This window comes from Vanellus vanellus, assembly GCF_965231255.1.
Source record: "Vanellus vanellus genome assembly, chromosome: 4".
NCBI lineage: Eukaryota > Metazoa > Chordata > Aves > Charadriiformes > Charadriidae > Vanellus > Vanellus vanellus.
The window spans coordinates 19235600-19262566 of record NC_138909.1 but is presented as its reverse complement, the minus strand read 5'-3'; the positions used below and the strand labels follow the sequence as shown (position 1 = coordinate 19262566).

General features: G+C 42.1%; 3 protein-coding genes across 3 annotated transcripts in view; 1 reads left to right on the top strand and 2 right to left on the bottom strand.

Annotated features, from left to right (window-relative positions):
- Positions 1-13075, bottom strand: part of LOC309671209 (AF4/FMR2 family member 1-like) — a gene marked incomplete at its 5' end in the record, with an annotated part of 39304 nt that extends 26229 nt beyond the window's left edge. Inside the window, 4 exons of the mRNA XM_082482414.1 lie at positions 112-166; positions 5236-5287; positions 5662-5689; positions 13061-13075. Coding sequence (XP_082338540.1) covers positions 112-166; positions 5236-5287; positions 5662-5689; positions 13061-13075 — 150 coding nt within the window. The remainder of the gene's footprint in view (positions 1-111; positions 167-5235; positions 5288-5661; positions 5690-13060) is intronic.
- LOC309671545 (kelch-like protein 8) overlaps positions 1-26967 on the bottom strand; it is a gene marked incomplete at its 5' end in the record, with an annotated part of 659404 nt that overhangs the window by 164146 nt on the left and 468291 nt on the right. The window lies entirely within an intron of this gene.
- Positions 17133-26626, top strand: LOC309671734 (kelch-like protein 8; the record flags this gene model as incomplete). The annotated part of the gene is given in 7 exon segments (XM_082483027.1): positions 17133-17348; positions 18691-19239; positions 21810-21996; positions 22683-22830; positions 24010-24138; positions 26178-26211; positions 26213-26626. Coding segments are annotated over 7 exon segments (1461 nt in total). The 3' UTR covers positions 26411-26626.

The following is a 26967-nucleotide window of genomic DNA, read 5'->3' as shown; positions in this document are numbered from 1 at the left end:
AAGAGGAGAGGGGGAGGAAAGGTTAGCGTAAGGAACTCGGAGCAACGCAACAAGTTGTGGTGATTGAAAGGGATGTCTGTGTGCCTAGTGTATAAAACATCTAAAACTGACTTGGTCGTCACCACTCTCTTCACTATCACTGAGCTGCAGGTCGTCCTGGAGCATTCTGAAAGACAACCAGAAGATAAATATCAGCCAAGGCAGACACATTTTCAAGCAGCAGACACTGAAAAAGACTTGGTTTGCACTTGCCAAAACAAACCAACCTCCCACATCCTTTTTGAACATTTGGCATGCTCAATCTGCTAAACCCTCTCACTACCCGAATGAATGATAAAACGACAACACACAACCTCAACGTTTTACTGTGCTTTCCAGTCGATCTCAGGAGCTGCGCAATTGGAGGTCAGTGTCATCGGCTGCCATCTACAGGCAACTGAGACAAAGTTCTACGAGGGCAGTGCTCCTCAACAATGGTTACCTAGCACACTAACACAGCGAAGAAAAGTTACCTAGGCACTAAGACCGCAAGGTGGCGTGGAAGAAATCTATCTGCTCCTTGTACAGCAAGAAATTAGCACGCTATTAGCCTCCACTGGCTCCCCAAGGGGCAGAAAGCATCGTCTTTGCACCAGAAACTGTGCGTGTTCACACTCTGAGGGCCTGTGAATATTTCTTCTGTCACAGGAGTTCTCTTTTTGCTGCTGAAGTTTCCTATCGCACATACATAAGTAAATGCCAAGGTCAAGCCTTTCTCCTATTTCTTCTCTACACAATGAACTTCACACTTGTGCACATCTCAGCAGTAACCATAACATTGAGCAGTTCAGATACTCAAAGTGGTTTACAAGTTGGGAGGCACAAACTCTTTTTTACTATTGCTAGAGTAGAGAGCAGGCTGCCCGCAAATGTTTCCAAAAAGCCTAATGTAGTCCTCTACATGCAGGTGCTAACTACTGCTGGCAATTTCAATGCATTACCGAGGTCCTTAAAAGGCTGGAAGGGAAGGATTTGTGGGGAGGGACCCAAAGTTCTCCCAAACTGTTATCCCCCACTTTGGCAATCATGCAGGCACCCCCAAAAGGAGTTGGAAAGCAGACGGGCAAAACTCTTGTTATTCAAGTGTACGGTGGTTCAAATCTTGAAACTAGCTGGAGACTGACTCCTCAACCCAGAGAGTTACAGAAGTGTCCAAAAACTGGATAAAACGCTTAGGAACCGAGACAGGGGTTCTAATCAATCAGGTCAAAACTCTGTTTATTTCAGCCTCATTTCAATCTAAGGGCTCTCTGTGAGAAATAAGAAAAATAAGCCTCCAACCCTTCATGACAACACATTTTATAGCATGAAAACAAATATGAAAGATCCCCAGCGAACCACATCACCTTGGAAAAGTGGGGAGAGAGTGTTCCTGGTGCTTGTTAGGAGAAGGAAAACTACAGAAACCTTCACACTCTTTTAAGCCTTCATTTCAAATTATGAACAAAGCGAAAAAGATTTATGGCCCTGTGGGTCACCTCTAATGACCCTGAGCAGTTTGCTTTTATGATTCCATGACAAAAGAGGAGTAAAAACTTTGAATAAAAAAGTGATTCCCTTATTTAAGTACTATCCCCACTACCTAGATAAATTCTTTTACACTCATACCAAAGCAGTTGACATGCATGGAGATACTTTCATTGGAATAGGACCGTGTTTACGGTTGAAGCTGGCACGATCTCAAAACAAATAATTCCACAAACCAGAAGGGACGAATCTACTCTTGCCCATGGAGCAGGACAGCATGAAGAAACCCCAAAGGTCTCCTTGTCTACCAGTACGGAGCCAACCCCTCCTGCATAGGTGACACCTCCTGCAAAGGTACTGACCCCACAGTTCCCAAGTACCTCTCTCTGATGCAGAAGAGGCTCTCAGTGCCACAAAGGCGCTGTCTGATTACACTCATGATGACCTACGCGCTTTCTTTGTTCAGGCATTTTGCCTTTGCCATTCCCCTGTGACTATCCTCCTCCATCTCCCAGCCTCCACTGCCTCAGTTCCTCACACACCTTCTCAGTGGAAGTCACCTCTTCCCTCTTCTTTAGAGTAAACACTGACAGGAATCACTATGAGACACCACCTTGGAAAATGAGGCCCCCGAATTTCCTACAGAAGGCAAATGGCATGCAGTCTGCAGCAATCCTGCCTGTGCCAACTTTGCACGTGGGCTAGAGCTGAAGCTCACCGCTAGTCCACTGAGGCATAAATAGGAAAAAAGGAAGGGTAGCAACAATACAGCCACTCTCCACACTTCTGGGCAGTTTGGCAAATGTCTGTTGGCATCTCAATGAATTCTTTTTTTTTTTTCCCCCAATCCATTAGAGAAAGTAATCCTTCAAAGGTGATAATGAACAAACTTCCAGGGATGCTAAAAAGTTCTGAAAATGTTTTCATTTTTTGTTTTGCCTTAAGAATTGTGGACTACAGATGCATTTCTTTTAGAGGTTAAGAGAATAATGCAAGGAAACTCTATCTAGATCTTTTAAATCTGATTTAACTGTTTGTAATAAAAAGGATCACCTTTTTCACCTGAGCTGCTGGTAAATAAAACAAATCAGCATAAAAGAACATTGCAACTACTTAAGTTCAATTTAGGATCAAGGAAGGAAGAGCACTAAAACTTTAAATGAGTCATACTTCTACAAGGATAGACAAAACCAGTTTCCCCAAAACAAGGTTTCAACAAATTGTTAAATAGCCTAGTTAAAGAAAATAAATCTGCTTTAATAATTTTAATGCTTTAATTAGCTCAGGAGTTCATAGATGCCGAGTTTTCATTCGCAGGACCTGTTCATTTGCAGCTTATATACACACCATCAATCTCCCTGTAAAGCTATTTAAAAAGAGCTCTTTTAGCGAGAAGCAGCACTAAAATTAACATCACTTGCCAAACAACCCCACTGAAAGCACAGGCTGGTCCCTCTCTGCCAGCCAGGTTAAAGATGCATCACCAAGAAAGAGCTTGGCATCTCCCCTCTTAAAAGAAGGGCTGCTTCCATTCCAGTGTAGCCAGGTGCTAACTTCGGGGCTCTATTCAAGAATGAAAGCCATCTGGGAAACCCTTGCATGCTCTGTAAAGCTGAATGCTTAATTTGGGCACACAGAGGCACTGGGATTTCAACTTCTAATTAACCAGCACAAACGCTGTTTGTTTTCAGCCAGCTACACTTTGTAATGCAAGCTACTCTAGGCAGCTGAATTTTCAGACAGTCACGTGTGTGTTAAACAGCAAAGAAAACAAGCCCTGTTGTGCAAATGAAACCAAAAACAAAACAAAAAAGAAGGGACGCATGAGTTCGAGGGAAAGATGTAGAGGAAGTTCTTGGGCAAATCTTGCTTAATTCCATTTGGGACGTAAACCTAAACCACCCTGTTCCTCCTGCTTCAACTGCCGTCGTCGATTGTGGGTATGCATGTCCCTGGGCAGATGAGTGCTGGCTCTGAAGTACCCAGAAGGACGCCGAGCAGAGAGGGGATGTTGGCTAAGGACAGAGCTATGTACCATGCCATATTTACAATTCTGGACCTTTGGGCTAAGAAAGGAGTATTTTCAGATTCTTGTTTACAGTGAAAGCCTCTTCTCTCTCTGCCACCTGGAAAACTGACTACAGTTCTAGGGGGATTTTTACAAGCAGCTGAGAACAGTTGAAATAAAGATGATGGTTGTAGGGTAGCTGAGGAGGAAGGCAGAGCCTGCTGCAGTTGAAACTAGTATTTTTAATACTGCAGTGAAAATTGCCAGAAATTGTTCAGGAGGAGCAAGCTGGGGTGGAAGAAGGAGGAGTAAAATAAAGAATGGATTAAGGGAGTAGCTGATTGCTCCCAGTGAGGGCGGGCTCCTCTGCATGATGCTGGAACAGTATAAAAAGGGTTGTTTTACAGATCTTACAGAGATTGAATGCAAAATTCTACAATCTCAAACAAGATGGAGAGATGCTCTTCCTCTTAGTTGTGACTAGCCCAGTTTGGGGGTTTTTTAATTAAATTGTTCACGATAAGGAAAAGGAAAACACATGGAGTAAGCTTTGTGGTCTGTAGTTTGCAGCCTTCCATGGAACATGAGATCTTTATATATCACATGGACTGATAAGCATTTAATGGTTCAGCAGTTGCCTTGCCCAGGGACGCCTTAGCTTTCCAGACATGGAAAGATTTCTATTTGTTACTCAGGGCTATCAATGCTGCCAATTTGGCCAGGTTAATCCTGAAAGACTAATGTCAGCCCACACAAAACTACCTTCAAGCAATTTCTGTAATTAACCTAATTAATAGATAATTATTAACCTAATTAATTATTAACCTACAAGGACAGTACCAAGTTATTTTATCCACCAACTTAAAATTTTCTATTGGACCGATTCATTTGTTAGTTGGCACTCCTTCCTAGCCTTGTAAAACTTTTGCAGTGATTACGCATAAACATCTTACACTGAGACTCAAATTCTAAGAAGCTTTCTTCTGAAAGAAAACGTAACATGATTGGAAAAAGAATAACTAGATAAAGAAAAGTAGAAATATATAAATACTATTTAAAAGAGCTCTAGAAACTTCATCTTCACCCCACTTTGCAACAGGCTAACATTCTTAGAATATAAATAGAGGTTTTTAGAAAGTCAACATTTAAGTTTTTGCCTGTTTGTTTGCTTTTAAAAATGAAAACAGAATTAAGACAACACTTTTTAGAAAACTTTTCCTTGCACAACTGCAGAAAGTTCTATCATACAATTGCTTTAAAATTTCACCCCTAGTTTTCACAGTTTTGGTAGCTGTAGCTTTACGAGCCCCCACAAGCTTCAAAATTATATGCAGAACAGATCAGATTCATTTTGTATCCCTTATCATTTATGTCAGTTTAATAAATTATTAGTAGTTTGAATAGCACTAAGTGTGACAAGATATTATGTAGCCACAGCTGCATAATATTAAATAATATTAAAAGAGAAAAAAACCTTAAATCAGGTACATTAATGGTTGGGTTTCTTTTCTTCAGCTTTGTTTTGTTTTTAACACAGTCATTATAATCATGAAACAGTAATGTTTCTGTTGGTGAAAATTCCCTGCATTGAAATTTTCTGAGAAAAATCAGACTGGTAAAGCCTTAATCTTCAGAATCATCAAGTAAGCCAAACTGTAATTCATTCCAGGGTCATTTAAATAACTGCACAGTAGAGATGGGAACTGAGTCTGGTTACTTACGATGTTCTCGGCTGAGAAATAGGCAACGTTTTTGAAGGTGCTTCATACTGTTCTGTAAATCAAAAATGAATCAGTTGCTTTTATTTGCCTCACACTAAAGTAGGTATTTTAACCTATGGTCTCTGAGCATCAGATTAGAAAGTCACCTTCTTCCAGAATGCAATTGTTTGCCATTAAGATTATTCATCACTCCAAACAGGGTTTCCTAACGAAATACTGCTTGCTCTCTGTTGAACTGCTGTCTTAGTTTCTAGGTAATGAGTGTATGCAATTTCTTAAGCATTTTCTAAATTCATCACTGTTCAACGTTGAATTAAATTCCTTAATCAATGTAAACATTTGATGTTCACTTCAACGTATAGCACACAACACACAACTATCTGTCAATACACACATTAAGTGCGTTTTCTTTGGATTTCTACTTACTCTGATTCTGTGCTACAGATCCAACATGCTGTGATTCTTAGAAAGAAAGGACAAAGTGCAAATTAAGAATAAAATAAATCAGCTCTCTCTTAATAGCAGCATATTGGTTACGTACTGTAATAAATACTTTGACTAACTTGTCAAAGTATGACTTTGAAGTGTCCAATAGTCTAAGCTGGCCTGACATAGCTTAAGATGGACAGAGAAGTGATACGTGCTACTGCCACCAAAAATGCGTTCCTAGCACATCAGTGGTATGTGCATTTTTGAAGAAATATTAAAAAAAAAATTATAAGAGCTGCCAAACACTTCTGTTTAACACAGTCAGCAAGTATTTTTGTTGGCAATAAAGATGAAATGGTTTTTATGCGGCAACAGAGATGAGATGCTTAAAATGTTTCGGAAAAGCAGTCACATTTCAAGCCCACAATTGTAACAAATGTGTAAGTCATTGAAATATTAATTCATTCATCCCCCTCTGGCTCAAACGTCTTTCAACTCTAAAAATACAAATCTTGCTTAAAAAAATAAAAAAGAGGAAAGACAGTTACACTACCATATAGCCCACTCAAAACCAATTACTCAGAAGCACAATCTGATCTAATTCTCAGTAAAATGATACATTGCAAGCAGCTGTTATACAACTCAAGATCCATTGTGCTTTAATTTATCTGACTTCTAAAGATAATATCTCCTAACAGCCTTTATCTATGAAAGAGGGACAACATCAGATGAAAACACATGCAAGAGCCGGAAAGAGTTCCTCTAATTTATCAAAAACCCTGGCAAAAAGAGGGTGTTTTACCTTTGTTGGGAATGGAAATTTGGAAGGCTCTGCTGTACTAGGCGTATGAATAGCTGTCAGGGGAGGTGGCCATGAGTGGGTCATTTCCTGGAAAGAGATTGAGAGAAGCGGCTTACAGTATTTTTCGCTGATACACACAGGTGAGCTTTTAAGCTTAAGAGGTTCATACAGATCTTCCCATAAAGTCCTTATTGACCCGATTGTAAAGCTGAGCTGGTACCACAGCAAGAAACCCTCCTTTGATCACAGCAGCCAGACCATGGAGAGGACTTGCTCCTCTTCTGCAAGCATACTCCCATTGCCCAAGTAAGAGCAATCTTAGTGAAGCTCGTAGAGAGTTAAGTACATATTGTATTTGCAGGATTAGGCCTCAGTCTTACAGCTATCACAGTTAATAAAGGGAAAAGTAAATAAAACCTGTAGGAGTAGTTCTGGGGTTCCTCAAAGCACAGGACTTTCCTGTTCACAGAAGTTCTTATAACCCCTTACAGCAACAACACTCCAAAAGGCTTTTCACATAATGTGAGGACGTCAGCCAGAGAGTGCTGACTGCCAGCCGTTCCCCACGCTATTCTGCCTGGACTATTGGCTTTTGCTCCGACCGACCAAGACATCTTTGACGCAGAGCTCTGGGACGTAGTTTCAAACCAAAGAAAGAGACTGCCCGATGTGCTATGTCTTCAGGAATTCTCCTGCCCTGTTCCCCTGCCCTCACTCTCACCCACCATCACTAACAGGTGAATGAAAGTTAGGAATTATGTTCGTGCGGAACACATCTCATGATGAGCATGCACCACACGCAGTTTGCTCAGGGGCTTAAAAAAAAAAATTATGAGAAACGTGTCGGTACAAAGTGCATCTTTGTACTTTTGGCATGAAATAGACTGAAGCGTGAAAGTCTACTGTGCCATAATTTACAAGTGCCGTTTTTTCAACAAGGCACAAATATGAAAGTTTAGGAGTGTCCCTAGTTTCCTTATCTATTAGGAACAACATGAAATGCAAAGATACATAGGGAATGAAACCACATTGCTACCTTTGGCTCTATAAGAAGGGATTAGAGCAATCTGCAGGGGTTTCTGTGCAAAACTTGGAAGCAGCCTACAACTAACCTGAGTGACTATTTGATGGCACTGTTACCACCCTTGCCTTCTCTTTTCTCCCCTCCCACTGTTCAGCTCATTGCTCGCTTCACTGACTAGCTCTCCAATCTTTCCGTAGATTATAAACTCCTCAATATACTGCACTACACCTCTCCATGCATTTGTCAGTGCTTCCCTGTGGTTGCTACAAAAATAGTGTTATGCGTTGCACACAAGGCAAGAAGACAGGATGTCTTGTGAAACACAAAATGATGCAGTATTTCCAGGAGGAGTACTTGTGCTGCAATACCAACCAGTGCACAGCAGCTAGTGAGCACCTGTGCACAACTACCTTTCAGCTACAACACTGCCTCAAGAACAGCTTCTCGAGAACAATAAAGGCATCAGGATCTGAAGCAACCTGAAGCAACAGTGAGGGAAGCGAATCACAGAAACCAAACACCTGTTAGGACTCCCGTGTCTCAGAACAGCATTTGACATCAAGGAACTGTCTTCTCAGTATCAGAACGACCAGCCATTTCTTACTTTATTAAAGTGTTTTTTACTGAAGACCTTTATTAAAGGTCCCAGTGCATTTTCACACCCTGCACAGTGAATGGGTGACATGTACTCAGAGCCAGCTACTGGAAGCCTGCACACTGCTCACAGAGCCGACTCTAACACAAAGTTACGGAGACGGTTTTGCATCAGAGCTGCCTTAGCTTTGCACGAATGGACTATAATTACAGTGAAGAAGAAACAGTGCAGCAGCAGTGCCCTGCGCAGGCAGGTGGGACGGATGCAGGTGCGTGCTCCTGTTCAGGGCCATGCTGCTGGGGCTGGCAGTATGGACAGCAGGCAGCATGTCCAGCCCCTTTGGAGGAAACACACTCAATAATGGCAACCCCCTGACTCGACAAAGGAGCAGCTCTGGCTGTTTCAGGTGACTTGTCAGTCTTGCTCTTGAACTGCACCACACTGCATTACACTTACATACTGATAGGAAGACCATTATTGGTCTTCCAACTCCACCTGTATCTGAAGCTTTTATCTTTACTTCTCCACGGCATATCCCAAAATACACCACTTTTAGTGACTACAACATCCACTGACAGAACAGAAACAGAATGACATTCTTTCCCCACACGCTAGTTTAATGCATGCAAAATATAAGCAACCACAGAGACTGATTATTTAAGAGCACCTACCTTCAAAATTTCTTCAATGGAGTGGACATCACTGGGGAAGGTTTGCTACAACAAAAAAAGAGGGAAGCAGCATGAGTTTGTTTTGTTTTTACCAACTGACATGAGACACAGATGCACTCATTAAACACTGGCTTACCAACAGTTCTATAAATTTCATGAAAGCCCATTAACAATAAAATCCTAGTAAGAATTAAAGGCCCCATCAGAAGGCCAGTTAATAATGCACTTCTACAAAGCCTGTTCTTTTCAAGTCTTTAGTAGAAGATACATTCTAAGAAAGATTAGAAAGAAGGAAAGTGAAACAGCTCATTCAACAGTGGTGCTCGTTCAGCTGGCAGGATTCCTCTTGTTTCATGGCTCACGTTCTTCTACGAACTCATGTGCTTTCAGCAGAAAAAGAAGCCAGTACAAAGCCCTAAGCTTGGAGAGGGCAAAGCAGAGGTGGTTTTAAGTGGAGGAATCACACACCAGACCCTTGAATGCCAGCTCTTGGGCTCGTGGGAACATCAACTGATATTAAAAAATAGAAAAGCATACAATTGTAACTTGCGCAGTTCAGAACAAAACCTTGAACGTACTGCTGAGTAGGAACAACATGGTGATTTCTGGAAAAGTCTGCAGATGACCTCGATCAAGGGACTGCCCCTGTACTTCCCCCACCCGTTTCACTGGAGCCCAGGCAGTGACCACCACATACGTGCCCACCTGGCATGGGCCAGGACTCCCGAGCGCAAGTGTGATGAGGACCTCTGAAAGGAGGCCATCTCTTTGCTGGTGCCCTGGCACTCCAGCAGTGCCACCTGAAGGGAACCAGGCAACAGCCGTAGCAGCGCCCACAGCTGCCTTCAACCAGGCTCCCGAGCCCAGGCACAACAAAGCTCTGGGGAAGAGCACAAAACGAAGGCAATGCTGGTATTTGCCAGTTATATAACAAACAGCAGACATTGCAGCCTGTGCAAACACATAAATCTGCTTTTAATGTATCAGCAAAAGCACTGAGCGGCTCCTGGCAGGACACCCTCCTGCACACGTGCGACACCACGCATCAGCAGTGTGGGTACCGCTGGGCAAGGCGCAGGGGCTGGGACAAGCACAGTGAACGCCTCCTGCTCCTCAGGCACGTGGGGACGAGAGTAACTGCACAGCCAGGGCGAGCGGCGATGCCCCCTGACAGAACCCACCTGCCCCATGCCCAGGCTGTGCCTGGTGGGAGAGGACGCAGCAGCAGGGCCCTCCTTCCCATGCCCCTGGCAGAATTAGGTGCTGGGGATGCTCTGCAGCAGGACCTGCACTGTTTCCACGCACTGACTCGCCACCTGGCCACAGGGAACACCACTTCACTTCGATGGATCGGCTTATCTACTAGCAACGCATGTGTTTTGAAAGCACATGTCGTTTACACATCCTTTCCCAACCATTCCTATCAAAGGAAATCGGAATGAAAAATAACCAAAGGGCTGAGTAGTTAAAATGAGCAAAGTGCATCCAAGAGCAGCTTCTTGCCTATAAACAAGAGATTCAATGGAAATGTTCAGCAATCAGCATAACCGCTGAAAAGGGAAAGGCCACTGAGACGATCCTTGTGTTAAAGGAAGAGGGTAGCGAGCTACAGTGCCCCATCAGAGGGATCTTCCCCAGATCAAGGTAAACAGCAGAGCAAGCAAACACTTTAATCAAGTCAAAAAGTGTCATCCTTCACACTCTCACAGAAAGGTCACTCATCTGTTTCCCATATGCTGCACTATTTGCATTGGAGGGACGAGAGCAGGTGAGGAATCTTCTCTTTTCCCTGCAACCTCATTTGTCTATGTCTACAAAAGGCTCTCATTGAGGCAGCGCTCATTTGACAAAGATTTGACTTCTCTTCAGAAAATCATGCACGGATAGCTGCATCTGACCTTACTCACCTCGAGACAAACAGAAGCTGAGGCACGGCCAGATAAGTCACACGAATGAAGGCAAGGGGCTGGGATCTTGCTTGCAGAAGCCCCCCACAGCAGGCAGGAGGAGGGGAAAGGGAGAGCAAACAGCAGGGAACTTCTACCACACAGCAAGAGATCGGGAAGCTTCAGAACTCACAGTGCCAAAACGCAATCTCTCTTTTCCCCTTTTTCTTCCCAGCAAGCTTAACTTGATAGCTCAAACACCTAATTTACTTCTTAATTTAATAAGTGGTGAACAGCAGGCACAGAAAAGCAGCGTTCAACCAGCAGATTACTGCAGAAAGCTGCTGCGATATCCCATGAGAGCACCACAGTAAAAAACCTTCCCACAAAACATAACGAATCAAGATCCCACCTGGACAAAGTATTCAAAAACCTCTCTCTACAATGGATCAATTGCAACAAATCAAAATCCGTTTGCTTCTCCCATTCCAGAAACTTGAGTTTTATAAAGTGATAACTGATGACAAAAGTGGAATTCAATTAACTTGCGAATCAGAGAATATCTGCAACAGCCAGTTTGGACCTCTCTTATCCTTGCCAAACAACTCACAGCCCTTCCTGAAGTTCTTTCAGATAAGCCTGAAGAGGCTTTGAAATTGATACAGGTTTACATACAATGAGTATTCATAGTGCAATTGCCAGGAGGATTTATCATAAGCCCGAAGGGCACTGTTCAGTGACTGTCTGCTGTTCTTCACAGGTCCGGTGGCTTAGCAGAAACCACTTTCTTCTTCGCAGCACAAAATTTAAAGGAAAGCAAACGCACGACTGCACAAGTACTGCAGAAGTCTGCAGCGGCAGCACAAGGACCTCTATTGTTTTTAAAGGACACAAGTATCCCCAAAATACGTGCAGCTCTGGAGGTACAGAACATAAGGTTTACTTTTGTCAGGATTGCTTTCAGCTTTGCCCAGCAGTTTATTCCCACAGCCACTGAGTTAGGACACGCTAGGAAGCCCATGACCCTACTAGAGTCTCTCCCTGAAGAGGACAGGTTTTCAGGCATCTTTAGTCTCTGTTCTGCCATCCTGCGGCACCCTAAGACTGAAAAACTGAATGACGCTTTCACCAGCAGGAAAGTGTGCAATAGGCAAACAAAACTGCTGCCCACAAATGGACTTGCAACACCCATATCAAATACACGGTGAAACGTTTGCTCGAGAGATTAAAATCACAGACTGTTCAGGACACGCACAGAAAATTTCTTTTCAGTGCCAAAACCACAACAAAACTGGTCAGGGCCATTTGACTGCACCAGGGAGCCCTCCTGTCTCTTGGGTAGGTGTGCAACTGTCATTTCTACCGTAAGTTGCCACTGCAGCCCATCAGTCCTTGTGCCCCAAACCCGCTGGCCCTGGAGAGGACGGGCGTGCACCCTTTCACTCTGTCCCAGCTGCAGTGACTCTTACAAAGCTAACCGTCCAGCGCCTGAAGGAGTTGGGCTTTTCTGCACCCTGAGTAATGTTTTGCCCCCCTCCTCCTTTTTTTTTTTTTTTTTTTTCCCTATAAGTCACATGTCAGCTGTATTTCAGCCTGTAAACTACCATTAAACCACAACTGCCACCCAGCAGCAAGGGCTGTCCTTGCCACTTTGAAGAGAAGAGTTTAAGGAGAAATACAACGTTGGTCAAAGAAGAAGAGTTAAAAAGCCATAAAGCCAAAGAAATACTGAAACGAGATCAGCTCCACTGAGGACTGTGGGCATAGAAGATCAAATATTACATGTTGCTGTCTATCCCCGCTAGCAGTTTGACAGCCTTTACAGGGAACAGTACATCGTACTCCCCACAGACAACTCGATTTAAGCCCTGTGCATATTTGCTGGCTGACACTGACATCTGCACAATCTCCAGCTAGGATTTCCTCATGCCACCTTCATACTCACTGTCGGTTTGGGAATGATGCAGATGCCTCCAAGTGCCACTCACAAAACGTTTTGACGGCCAAGGCCAAGCGCAATCACGGGACATCCAGAACCGTTGAGTCCCTGGGTTTTTGTTTTCGTTTTGCTTTTTAATGCCAACATTCCTACCCAAACTGATGCTGCGCTTCAATAACAGGTCTGCAGGGCAGCATGCTTCTCCATTTACCATCTCCTCTAGCAGAAGCACCACCAGAGCCAGCCGCACATGTCCAGCTGCAAGCAGGTACTCACATCTGACCTAAGACTCCAGCCCAGTTCCTCCACTGATGCAGGCCCGCAGACTCCGGAGAGGCTAAATAAATGGATGTAACTTGGAAAGAAATCTCGTTCAGAAAGACAGAAAACTACTTTAAGACAGCAGGCTGAAGAAACTGCCGCCTTTGTAATTTGCAGCGCTTATCCAGAAAAATCCGAGGGAACAGCTAGACACAGACCTTAACATGGTTCATGCCCGTTACATGGCCAGTAATTTAAGGGGCAAATTGAAAATTATTCTCAAACAATAACATATGATGGGAGCAGAATCTGGACTGATGAATTTCCATAATAAGTTTTGCAAGGCTAATTTAACAGATGACTTCCTTACTTGCAAGCTTAAAAAGCAAAGAGAAGGGGTTTAAAAAGGTCATAAAGACTTTTTCAGGTATCTTTTTGATGAGGATTCACGACTTAATTGGCATAACAGATGTTTCACAATGTCAAGGATAAGTTTGGTTTTAAGGTTTTTGGGCCAAAAAGCTAGATAAACAAAGTCAAAGCCATTAAATAAATTTTGACTACAGAAAAACGCAGAGACTACTATTAATAAGACTTCTAAGCCTCTCAGTCACTAAAGAACAAGCAACATGCTCTTAAAACGGTGAGACACTGCCACATTCTCTCCTTTTTATAATTTTTGCAATAGATATGTTTTTCCAGTTCACCAACCCGCACAACTGGATCATGAAGGCCAAGTAATGTTTTTGCAAAGACCTATCATCTCAAAGTTAAGACAGTGCTACAAGGCAATATGCCTGAAGTACTCTTAGGTACAACTGAAGTTGTCTGAAAAGGACTTCACTCAAACCTTTTTGTTCAATGTAACTTCAACGTAACAGCTCAGACCAGCATGACCTAAATCCCACATCCACCCTCTCCCCACCTAGGTAGTTGCACAAAAAAAAATCACCCACTTCCTTTTTCCTCACTACTAATGACCTCAGCCAAGAAGAAATCTCTACCTGCGGAAGCTTAAATAAAAAAAAGAAAAAAAGATGTACCATATATTTTGAGGTTTTTTTGGGGGGAGCTGTTTTATTTTGATTCAGGGTTTTTTTGACAAAGAAGTTGTGTGCTTCCATTTAACATCTACTGTAGGTACAACACTTTGGAAACCTCTGATAATGCAAGTGCATTGCCCAGATAATGAAGTGGGGAAGGACACACAATTCAGAGTCATTTCAGGCAGCACTGCTATACTCATCTTCCTTCTGGGAAAATGCAGTTGAGGAAGTTACTTCAGAGAGATTAATTGATGAATTCCTACAGATTCCAGCAAATCTGAAGTGACTCTTATACTGCACCTGATACTTGCATAACTTGAAAATAATAATTTTTAAAACTTTATGAACGGGGTATTTTAGATTTTCAAAAAGACACAAAGAAAACCTCCAATGCAATCAAAGTATGTTTTGCTACCAGCAAGTTTCATTTTCCCTAGAAAGCACACAAATAGGCAAGATTGTGTCATGATACTCCATGCATGCACGAACCTAGTTCCAGGCACTGTTTTTGCCTCAGTACTCTGAACTACAGATCGGGGTTTTTTTAATTGCTTGTAGCTAAAAGATTAGAAACAAAAGAAAGCGATGACTTGGTTTTGAAAAAACTGCTTAAAAGCAGTTATGTTTGAATTTTGTGTTATTGCTCAGTTGATTTAAAACACACACAAAAAGTCACCCCAACAGCACTGATTTATCTTAAGACTTATTGTGTGGGTTTTGTGTTGGTGTTTACAATGGCATACCCAGAATAGGTAAAACATACACCATCAGCCTCTTTCACGTTGAGACACAGAATAGTTTTGGAAAGCGTATGTGCAGTTGCACTTAAAGTACAAGGATAAATGTAGCATGTATGCCAGGTGGAAAACCTTACGACTTGGGAGCTGCAAACTATCATTTAGTAGTCAGTGGCAGTTCTATCTGTAAGCAGCATTTCTACTCGGCTGTAAAAATACCGTTAAGTGTGAGTAGCTAGGGAGCGGTGAAGTGAGACTGTCAGTTAAGGACCAAAACAAGCAAGAGTTCCCTGGAAGTGTAGGCTAAAGATGCTATATCTGACCTCTGAATGAATAATACATGGTGCTTTTCAAAACCCTTGTACAGCATTTCAACCTCTCTCATTTTTCCTCTTGCTTTTTTATGTTCACTTTTGTAACTTAAGTAGGTTGTCTCGGAAGCTTATATCTCAATGATAATAGTGACTTCTTCAAAGGGAATGTTAAACAAAGCAAAGGTGGTGAATACCAGTAGTTGAGGATTAATTTGAAGTTAAGAGAACCAAAATATCAAGATTTTTCCCCCTAGCTAACTATAAAAGCATCTTAGTATAGGAATTTGTCAAATCTGGCATAGTAGAAATTAAGTTTTCAGCAGGAAAAGGTATTCCTTCTTATAAACTATGTAAATATCCTGTGATCCGTAATATCTGTGAACTAGTTTGTGATTTTGGAATAAGTAAGATCTTTCTCTTAGGTATCTTTTGAAGGAAGAATACTTACCTTGCTTACAGCACCATCAGTGAATATTCTAGGCACGTGTGATATTACTTTAACCTGCCTGGCCCAGTGCAGCCAACAGCCTTGTCACTGCACAGGACGAGGAGCTGGCAACAACCCTGTGACCTACAGCAGAAATGAGTATGACTTCCTGCTTTTTCTCCAGTACCGATGCCTGAGGAGTTCTAAATTTAGCATGGACGCTTTCCAAATATCCCAGAAGAAAGTCAAGTCTGCTCCTAGACATGCGACTTACATTTTTATTGTAGAATAATTTTTTTGTTACTTCAGCCAGTCCACTTCCTCCAACACCAGAGTCCATGAGCAGAAATCACTGAACTACAGCAATCATCAACTCTTAGCATAAAACGAAGAATGAATGCATAATAAATTAACCAGAAAACATGAAAACCAAAGTTTCGTAGCCAGCGTAAGAGAGGAACACGCTACTAAATACCGTCTCCAGAGACTTTGTCTTAAAACCTTACAAATCCATTTGCTTTCCTTGCCAAAATCTAACAGAACTCCTGCTTGTAAGCTAGACCAGTAACTCCATGCTTTCAAACAGTATTTCATTTTTTCTTGTGGACTTCATAATCTTCCACAAAACGTGTGGATGCATGGCCTAAATCTCACTGAGGTGGCTTTCATGAGTTCTAGGCACACAGAGCTGAAACTTAAAATATGCTACTGAACTGGAAAAATATTTGCTCTTCCCCTAATGCTTAAGTTTTGTTTTTTTTTTTTCCAAATAAAAAGCTGGACTTAAATCTTAACCTAACTGAAGCTCACAGTAGCAGGAAGAGTGAAATACTCGAGTGGCAGAAGCAGAAAAAACCTTCTCCCCATTGTCTGTGGTATCCCTGATTTGTCTTTCAGCCCTGGGAAAGCTATGATGTTAGTATGGCTACAATTCCTTTAGTCCGAGCTGTATAAAACTTAGACACCTTAAATATCTTCAGCTAAGCTGGGTAAACAGTATAAAATAAAAGCTAGCAAGCAGGAGCAAACTTGCTCCTCATTGTCATGCTTTAATTATCAATCTGTTGGATTAATAAGGTTGCTAGATAAAAGGAAATAACTTTCATTCCAAGATTTTTCTGTAAGTGTAAATTCTTGTTCTCTAATTGTGTAGAAGCTTTTTATATTTTGCTTACATTTGCATAAATGCATAAAACGCTTAAGGATTGCTTTAGCTTTTTAAGAGACCTAGGAAAGCTGAGTAATAAGTATGTACAAAATACCCATCGGGGTCAGATCAATAGTTTGTCTATGGCAGCAGTGATGAGAGATGCTATTTAAGGACCAAAGAAACACGGTTGTGTGTGGGCCGTGTCGCTTTTGTTCCTCTGCCATCCACAGCAGTGAGATCAGGAATGTTGGAGGATACATCCTTGCCTTTTCTTTTTCTTGTCTTTTTTTCAAGAAGCGTGGGCAACAAGTTCACAAACAATGGCTTTTCCTAAAGGTACCCGCGTAGGGTTCTTGACTGTGGGTCTTTTTTCCCTGCTTTCTCCTCCCACCTTCCCCAAGTAAGGTTATAGGTAGTATTTATAACATGTAATCAAATTGTTAGGTACTACCAGTACCTAATGTCTCATCATTTTTTTTGTTGGGTTTTGTTTTTTTTTTTCCGAACAGGAACATGAACAGAATTTAACTGCATTTTAGGATTTGACTCCTGATGGGCTGGATTTTGTCTTGGCATGAATTTTTGAAGATTGACACAGTGCAAGAAGAAACAGCCAATGGCTTCAGAATCCATGGTTCCAGAGCAGGCAAAACAACATCTGATAAAGGGAAAAAGGCGGCAGCAACAGCAGCAGCAGCAGCAGCCTAGGTCTTCCAACAGTGACGGTGAAGATGACATCTTTGTATTTGAAGCAAATGAGGCTTGGAAGGATTTTCACAGCTCTCTCCTTCAGTTCTTTGAAGCTGGAGAGCTCTGCGATGTTACACTAAAGGAGATATTGTCACACATCCATTGCATTTAACAGCCTGAAGATTAAGCTATGAATACGTATGCTGGAGGTGGCTGTGAATTTGGGCAGGGGTATGGAAAGCATAGAATACCTGTTGGATCTGAAGCATCTCTATCTAGGTGTTTGTATTTTTTTTTTTATTTAGGAAGTTTACAACAGAAATGTAAACATTTAAGATGCTAACAGTCCAAGAGAGGACGTGCATGACTTCGACCTCACCCAAATTGCCTTCTAAGCAGGTTCCCACAGTTGATCAGTATGTAACTGTGCAATTTCAGCTCCTTGTAGCCTCGACTTACTGCTCACCAGGCAGGTTACACTTTTGTTGATAACACACACTTTTAAAAAGGGTAGAGAAATTGTGTGTTGAATCAGAGATAGAAAAAACTCCAAATTATCCTTTATAATTTAATATCCCACCCTTTTTTTATTTTTACATTGCAAGACCGCTCACTTTAACGCCTTCATCTGAGAATGAACATGTAATTTGAGTCTGCCAGGAGTACCGGTTGCTTAACTCAGCCATCCCTTTGTTAGCGCAGACTGATGAATGACAAAGGCTGTAAGAAAGCACTCCTCTAACGCAAATAAGTAGTGGATTGTTCCTTTACCTTCACTACCTACATTCTCTTAACATAGTTGAATTCTAGAATTTTATAAGTGAAAAGCTTGTTTTGTGCTTTCTGATCGGAATTTTGAAAAATACCTCCTCTTTATGGGGAATACTCTATCTTTTGTGGCTGAACAACTGCTAAAAATCTTGAAGTGATTGGTAACTTTTAATAATCCCTGTAATACCTGTTATTACTGCCGTTTTACATGAATTTGCTGCTAATATAGAGAATTATAAATTCCTCAACATTAGTAAAAGTCCAGAGGTTTAAATTAGGTTGTCTAAAAATGTCGCTTTACAATTTACGCCCTCCCCGCCCTGCAAAGTCTCTGAAATACACATAAAAGAAACAAGTGCCTGGCAGTCTCCTCCTGTCTCCAAGATGCATCTAGAAGGTTCCTAAGGATGTTTCATTTAAGAAATAGGACACGCCTCTTAAAGAAAAGCAAGTTCAGTGCATCAGTGCTATTGCTTCTTTGTGTTACGGCCTTGCCCTACTCTGGTGACCAAGTTACAACTCAGACCTGCTTGGGATACGTTGATCTGATGTCAGAAGTACAGGGCAGATGGAGTTATTTTGCTTGAACAAAATACAGTAGCTCAATGCATATTGAGTTCAGGATTCTTATTTCGGCTTAACTGTCCGTCCTATCGTAGCCAAAACTGACATTCCAGTGAAAGACTGAGGGTTATTTTCTTCTTTTTTTTCAGGTTGGTCCAAAGCTTATCTCCTGCCACAAACTGGTGCTAGCTTGTGTTATACCTTACTTTAGAGCCATGTTTCTTTCGGAAATGGCTGAAGCCAAGCAGACATTGATTGAGATCAGGGACTTTGATGGTGATGCAATAGAAGACCTGGTGAAGTTTGTGTACTCCTCCCGGATTACTCTGACAGTGGATAACGTCCAGCCTCTCTTGTACGCTGCTTGCATTCTTCAGGTGGAACTGGTAGCAAAGGCGTGCTGTGAATACATGAAGCTGCACTTCCATCCCTCCAACTGCCTGGCAGTCAGGGCATTTGCGGAGAGTCACAACCGCATTGACTTGATGGACATGGCTGATCAGTATGCTTGCGAACACTTTACAGAAGTGGTGGAGTGCGAAGACTTTGTGAGTGTGTCACCACAGCACCTCCATAAACTCCTGTCCTCCAGTGACCTGAATATTGAAAACGAAAAGCAAGTTTACAACGCTGCTATCAAGTGGCTGCTAGCCAATCCACAGCATCATGCGACGTGGCTGGATGAAATACTTGCACAGGTAGGGCAGGCTGAGGCGCCGTGTGCCTGTCTTGTCACTGGTTTTGTTGTCTAATCAACTGTTTGTCCTTGGGTAGATCTCATGATGAAAATTGTTCTCGGCAGTTGGCACCTCCTCTGGTATTCGCAGTTGTGAGTTAACAGTAGAATATCAGGAAGAAGTCATATTCTTCAGTTTCTCTTGTGAGATGAGTACTCACTACATGCTCGTGGCTGGGGAGTGGGGAGCCAACAAAAAGCTGCATCTGTGTTAGAGCAGAAAATTCTTAGATTTACACATAGTAGAGTACATAAAGCCATCACTTCACTTGGTTTGATACTACTACAGCCTGAAACACTCACTTCCCTTGCTGGTAAGTGTTTGTACTTAAGAAAAGAGAGCAAAGCTGTTGAGGAGCTTTTTACGTGTCTAGGAGAGTAAAACTGTAACGGAGATGTGTCATATCAAGTTGTGCTACTTCTAGAATGTTCCTATATTTAATTAACAAAAGACCAAGACATGTTAGCCCTATAAGCAGGCTAGGAAACATATGCTAGACCATTTAATGCTCACTAGGCTAGCACTGCTGGTTACCTGTAGGAGTTAGCAGTTTAATGATCTAGACTTGATGAGAGTCCACCGCTTCTGAAAGAAACACATACGGGTATCAAAAGGTCACTTAGCTGAACTTATTTAAACACCCATCGGACCTCCTCCTGTCAAAGCGTTAGGTACGTCAGTTATTCAAGCTCCGTATGCGTTGATTATGGGAATTTAAAATACAGTATTTGAGACAGGTATAGAGAACCTGTGCTGGGGAGGAGGGTGGTACATGCTGTGCACTGCAAAATGCCCTGTGAACCTTAGCAGGTAGGATCAACTGTGCCATTTCAGTTGTCACTGAACTCCAGCTTGAATGTTTTGCATTCAGCAGAAGTGCTAATATTGGCATCATGTGAGTAAAGAGAGGTCCACTAGAATACTGCTGTCATTGTCTTCATGCATCATTTTTCACCTTTCCTGGTAAAAGATCACAACTGTTTATTAACTGTCTTCCCAAAACTTTCAGTTTCATCTAGACTAGCATGATGGTTTTGGTAGAAAAATTCCTTCTTTAGTACACTATAATTAAATTTATAGGCAATATAATTTGAGATTTAAAAAAACCTTCATTATTACCCAGGTGTACAAGTAGATGAGATTAACATCTTTGTTTTATTCATGGTAACCAGTCTAGAATGAAACAATGAAAAAGTAAACCCCTTCCTGTAAATACGGGTTATTTGCCAGAGTATATGGAGCCATCAGGTGATTTGGACATTATTGCTAGCAGAAAACATGCCTGGGCTTCGCGATAGTTATTATCCACATCATAACCAGCCTTAGGGGTTGCGCTGTCATCATGAGGTTCTGAATTTGTCAGCCTTGTGCTCTTACCGCATCACTTGCCTCATGAGTCTATGAGCAGGGCTATGGCTGTGCTTTTAATCGGCCAAAACCAAGACAGGCCAAAGTAAAGGAAGAAGTGGGACTGAAAGCAAGCGGGTAAGGAAGAACTGGTAGAAACACTTGCTTACTTCAAGGCAGGGACATTTGTCAGCCATGTAACAGCACCCTTTTGCTGCTCTGAGAAGCACTGGAGATACTGGACTTCACAATTGCTGCTGAGCTAACTGGGAGGCGCCTGACAGCATCGATTCCAAACCTTAGGAAGTCAGATGCTGGTTTGCTTCAGTCCCCCCTGCTAACACCTGTCCCACCTTTGCACCCGATTGTACTTCATATTCCTCACTGTTTCTCTCAAAAGGACAAATGAACGGTTTGCTGAAATAAGTGACTGTGGGGAGGAAGACATTTCAAGGCAGCCTTGGAGAGGCTGACCTTATTTCAGATGTGCCCTGTCGCTGGGGATTGCTCTGGGCAGTGACCACCTATAGCCTTACCCAGAAGGAGCCTTTCTTTCCTCAGCCTGCTCACCAGCTCTCTGCTAGGGAACCACAGGAAGGATTTGGGGAAGGAAACAATTAGCTCTCAACGTTGGGGTTTTTTTAATCCTGTAGTCTGTCAAGTCCACACTAGAGAAAGGTGTTACTGCACTATCAATACCTCCTTAATAGACAGACACTTAGTTCATGCTGATAGTGTTTCCTCTTTGACTTGCCACCCAAAGAAAATCAGCCATTCTAGCAAAAGCCCTCTTATACTGGCATAGCAATGAGCTGAAAATTCACCCCCTCAGCAGACTAACCTGACACGGGCTATCCTGGTACAGTCACGGATGCTGCCTGCATCACATCAGGCAGGTGCAGTTGCAGTACAGGCAGCGGCACTTCTTCCTCCGCTCAGCCTGGGCCAAGGGGCAGTTCTCCACCGCTGCTTAAATGCAAAGGGTTGTAGCAAACGTTTGTCACTAAAAAGAACTGTTCGTATCGCTGTTATTCTGGAAAAAAAGTATGAACGCCTCCCTTTTTAGTGAAGAGCGTGGGGCTGGCAGCTGGCTCAGAAGCTGCCATCTGTTATGCTTGCGTCACTGTAAATGGTGAGACTCAGTCAGTTCAGCCAGTTACTCCAACTGTGTTCATTTCTGTCAGGTACGGCTGCCTCTCTTGCCCATTTGTTTCCTTATGGGTGTTGTGGCAAAGGAAGAGATTGTCAAGCAGAATCTAAAATGTAGGGATTTGCTGGATGAAGCAAGAAACTACCACCTTCACCTGAGCAGCAGGGCAGTGCCAGACTTTGAGTACTCCATTCGCACAACACCAAGGAAGCAGACTGCTGGTAATTAAATGTGTGTCTGATTATCCCATAGGGAGTGGTGTGGAGAAAAGGCGGTGCGTCTGTGCAGGGTTAGGTAGCTTGGTAGAAATGGTTGTTAATGACTTAATGCAAAACTGGGAAAGCCGTTGTGTACCTCTCTGGTAATTAGCTAGTGTGCTGCATTGTCCTAGCAGAACTTTAGCTGTCATTTGCTTTCTTTAAAGCATTATTTATTTATCCTGATTGGCTCTATCTATATTAAAGCTAGAACTGTTAAGTATGTTGTGACCAGGCAGCATGCTCACAGCTATACCGACAACAGTGGACACTTATCTTTTGGCACGAGAAGGTTGAGCTAACTTTTAAACTCTTTGGCTAACCTACACCAAAAGTGAGTGATGAATATTAGACTGCAAATCCGAATTTTTACGTTTTTATATTTAACAATGTTTATCTCCCTGAGCAAAAAATCACAAAAAGCATATTTAAAATATGCATTGGTTTTGCATCAGCATAGATAGTTAATTGCCATAACAGCATGCCAAGCAAAGGCAAAATCCAGCACCCAGTTACGCAGGGCAATGACTGTGCCCCCTGAAGTGAAATATGACTTCTCCCGAACTACATAAGTTTCAGTTCACTCTGCTGTACAACTTTATCCCCCATCTTCCTGCTATTTTTCTGGAAACCTGTTTTGTCTTCTTCAGGTGTGTTGTTTTGTGTCGGTGGTAGAGGTGGATCTGGTGACCCATTTCGCAGCATTGAATGTTACTCTATCAGTAAGAACAACTGGTTCTTCGGCCCTGAAATGAACAGCAGGAGAAGGCACGTGGGTGTGATCTCTGTGGGAGGTCAGTAATGCTATTCTAAAGGCACTTGTTTGCTCCTTTTGGTGGAATCGGTACTTTTAATAAATAAATCTGTCTTCCAATGGCTTACCTGTTGGATATTCTTCAATTTAGTAAGGCTTCTTCCCCACGAAGGGGTTTGTGATTCTGAAACAATCTGAGAGCATGCTTACTGAAAAGATATTACTGTGAACTGGGAGTTGGGGTGGTTCAGCCTGCAAGAGGCTCTGGGGAGACCTTACTGTAGCTTTTTAATACTTAAAGGGAGCTTGTAAGAAAGATGGGGACAGACTTTTTAATAGGGGCTGTTGCAATAGGCCAAGGGGTAATGGTTTTAAACTAAAAGAGGGAAGATTTAGACCAGATATAAGGAGACATTTTTTACAATGAGGGTGGTGGAACAGGTTGCCCAGAGAGGTTGTAGATGCCCCATCCCTGGAAACGCTCAGGGTCAGGTTGGACAGGGCTCTGAGCAACCTGGTCTAGTTGAAGATGTCCCTGCTCATTGCAGGGGGGGTGGACTAGATGACCTTTTAAAGGTCCCTTCCAACCCCAACTATTCTATGATTCTATGAACGGTACATAGCCTCTTCTCTTAACAGGCGATTTAATTTTTTTTTAACCCGTTTACAAAAAAATAGCCTTACACAGCAGAGTCACCCAGAATTTGCTAGTACTCATACTAGCTCCCTTCACACTTAACTCCATACAGGCAAGTCACTAAGACCATAAATCTTCCAAGAACAGACCTACCTTTATTTTTGGGTCTCCATCTTCTGAAACCAGGTCCGTGCAGTCCAGAGCAGCTTAGCACCCATGATGCAACTTCTCCTTGTAAACGGTAGCTCCTGTGTTGCTGCAGCAGAACAGAGATTTCCCCACCCCCCCCACCCCCGTAAATCTGGAGAGACTGATAGAAATGTCCAAAACTGATCTGACCTGCAGTACTCAAGTGATGGGAAGATTTTTTTGTCTACATATCTCAAGCTTTGTATAAAAGTCCAAGTTAGAAACAGATCTCTGGTTGAGTACAGCATATAAAAATATAAAGTCTGTACTTACTAAAATCTTGATATTGAAAACATTTGAAGACTTTAACCTTTATTTGAGCTTGTTGTCTCCTCATAGGCAGGGATATTGCATAAATGAAAACTGAAGTGTTGCCAAGCAATCTCTGTATCAAAAGATGCATATGTGTTTCGGGTAAAGTCTACGCAGTAGGTGGACATGATGGAAACGAACACTTAGGAAGCATGGAAGTATTTGATCCTCTCACAAACAAGTGGATGATGAAGGCATCAATGAACACAAAGAGGTACGTGATCCAAATTTTAAGTCCTAGTCTGCGATAAATAATTTCTTGCTGACGCTGAAAAACACCATGTCTGTCCTGTCTTTATTTGGGTTTCCAAACTGTGCTATTTTTAGTTTTGGGTTTGTTTTTTTTGTTTTTTCCTATTTTGGGGCTTTATGCTATCAAACACCTTTATTTACTAGCTGTAAAGCAAATACAAATTTGCATCACATACTTGCATACATCACATATTTTCAGAAACACAACGTTGTGTGTAACATACTATTTCAGTGCAAAACTGCATAATATCTCTCTCTCTCTAGGGAGAGGCCCTGGCTGGTAACATTGGTTACGTTTACACTTTGGCTTTCTTTTGTCACTATTCTTTTCTTTCTTGGGGGCCTGGCTTCTGGAGCAGAGAGCTCTTCTACTCCAGCTGTGCTTACATTCCCGTATCTAGGGCATTTCTGCTATGCCCGATAAAGAACTTGAAACTGATAGACTTCTGTGGGTTTTTTGCGCTTTTTAAGAATGAGCAAGATAACTGCCAGTGAACACGCACAGTGAAATTCTTCATGCCCAGGAAACCTTCATGCTGCCTATGTTTTTGCCACAAAAGGCCAGACGCACTAAAACACTTAAAGTCAGATTGAGGCTTTTTCTTGCCTTTTGACATTTAGGATTCTTTTAAGGAGTCACAGATGGGTAATTTTTTGTTTCCGCTGTCATTTAAATCAACCTCTTGAATTCTACATTCTGTTTTGTTATTTGTTGTTTCTAAAAGCATCATGTACAAGCAGGAGTGAACTACTGAACACGGCTAAGTCCTCAAGCTATTTGTAGCTGTGACATAATCAAAGTAAAAGACCCAGACTCCCAGAAGGAGCTTCTTACTCCTCCCTACTGCCACCACCACAGGGCATATTCTCTGCAAACATCAGCCCTAGATTTCTGTGACATTTCTTACTCAGTACCTTGGTAAATGGAAGGGCTGCTGTGCCTTGGCTACGCTCCATTCCTCCCATTCATGGACATGGTGTCCGAATACTTAGTTGAGAAAAAACTGCCACCATTGATGCCATCTATGTTACCTGGTGAGGCAATGCAAGATAAGGTCAGGGTATCTCCCCAGTGTGTGTTCTGTAGAAAGACTGTGCATCCCTTGCTCCTGCCTTGGTATCTTCGCACCTGCCCTCTGTGTAATGAGGCAAGAATGTTCTCAGTGAAATGGTGAATCACCTGTCTTGGTACTTAAAGCAGAAACTTAATGCTTCTAATGAGTCTAGACCATACTTTGCATTTTGTAATACTGATTGTATTCTCATAATTGTAGATTCAGTAGAAAAAAATCTGACAACTATTTTAACACAGACTTAATAAAAAAGAAGAGAATGGAAGAAATTGTCACTAAATCTTTCTAGAGTTCACTCATCTAATATCCAGCGCAGGCTTGCTTTTAATATGTATTAATATCACCCCCCAAAATAATCATTCCCAGATTGTAGCAGCAGCTATACCAGCAAAGTTAAAACCAGCAGGTTTTGGTTCTCCATAAAACAAAATGTGGTTCTTCAATAAAACAAAATAGGAGGCGTAAAATTCAGTACCAAGAAATCACATAGCTAAGCTAACCTCGTATATCTAAGCGTGTAATTAGAAGACTTGGGTCTTGGGTGACATTCAGTCAAAACAGTATTCCGCGTCCCCCTGCCTTTATTCTTTAAACAGGAGCTTTGTCTTTTTGCAGTCTAGAAATATTCTAGCTGCAACAGTCCTGTTCATGGATCACACAATAACGTAGAGGTGCCTGGGAAAGCTGAGGTGAAGTCAAGATAAAACTCTAGAGCCCCTCTCACGGGAGGATGCAAACATACGAAAGACTTTCAGGATAAAGCTGCAAGACTGATGCAGGTGTACAGAGGGCCAGCCGCAGTTACTGGTCATTATTTATTATAAACTTCACTTTTAACATTTTCATTACTTTTTCCCCCATAGTTTGAAACAGGTACCAGTCAGGTAACATTGCACTTGATGTGTCTTTCCCATTCCTTTTCCTTAAGGACTTGCACTGAGGTGTTGATCCTGTGGTTTTCTTAGGAGAGGAATTGCTCTTGCCTCCCTTGGTGGCCCCATTTACGCAATAGGAGGTTTAGATGACAACACTTGCTTCAGCGATGTGGAAAGATATGACATTGATTCTGATCGATGGAGTGCAGTCGCCCCAATGAACGCTCCCAGGGGAGGAGTTGGCTCCGTAGCCCTTGTGGTAAGTGACTGTTTCCTCCCAAGTTGAGGCCATCTGAGGAACTGAACTGCTTTTCCCATCTGCTTTTACAAGGCAGAACACAGGATTTTGAACAAAATGCAGCTGGTAGGTCTTAGCACCTCTGGTCATCAAAATCCTACTGAGCTGTGCAAAAGATGAGGATATTTAGGATAATACTCAGATCAAACTGAACTGCCTATATGAAAACGCAACATAATAGAAGTAGTGCGCAGCAGGAGTCTATCTATTGTCTCCTGGTAATAATTGAGTAATATCTATGACTAGCGATGCAGGAGTGCTGCTTATGCCATTAGGTTCTTCTTGTAAATATTAGAGCACTACCTCCTCCTCCTTCTTTCCGTCCTTTGTTCTCTTCCCTTCGCTCAATAAGAATCTACATTCTTCTGGTTGTTTCAACCCAATTTTGCACTAAATTTACCAGACAAATAATGAGCATAAACTAGCAAGGTATATTTTGCACAGACTATATAACTAGGCTGTATAATAGAATTTCAGACACAGAAAAGAAATACTTTCCGCTTGCTCAGAAAGAACGGGAACTTATTTTTCTTTTTTTTTTTTCC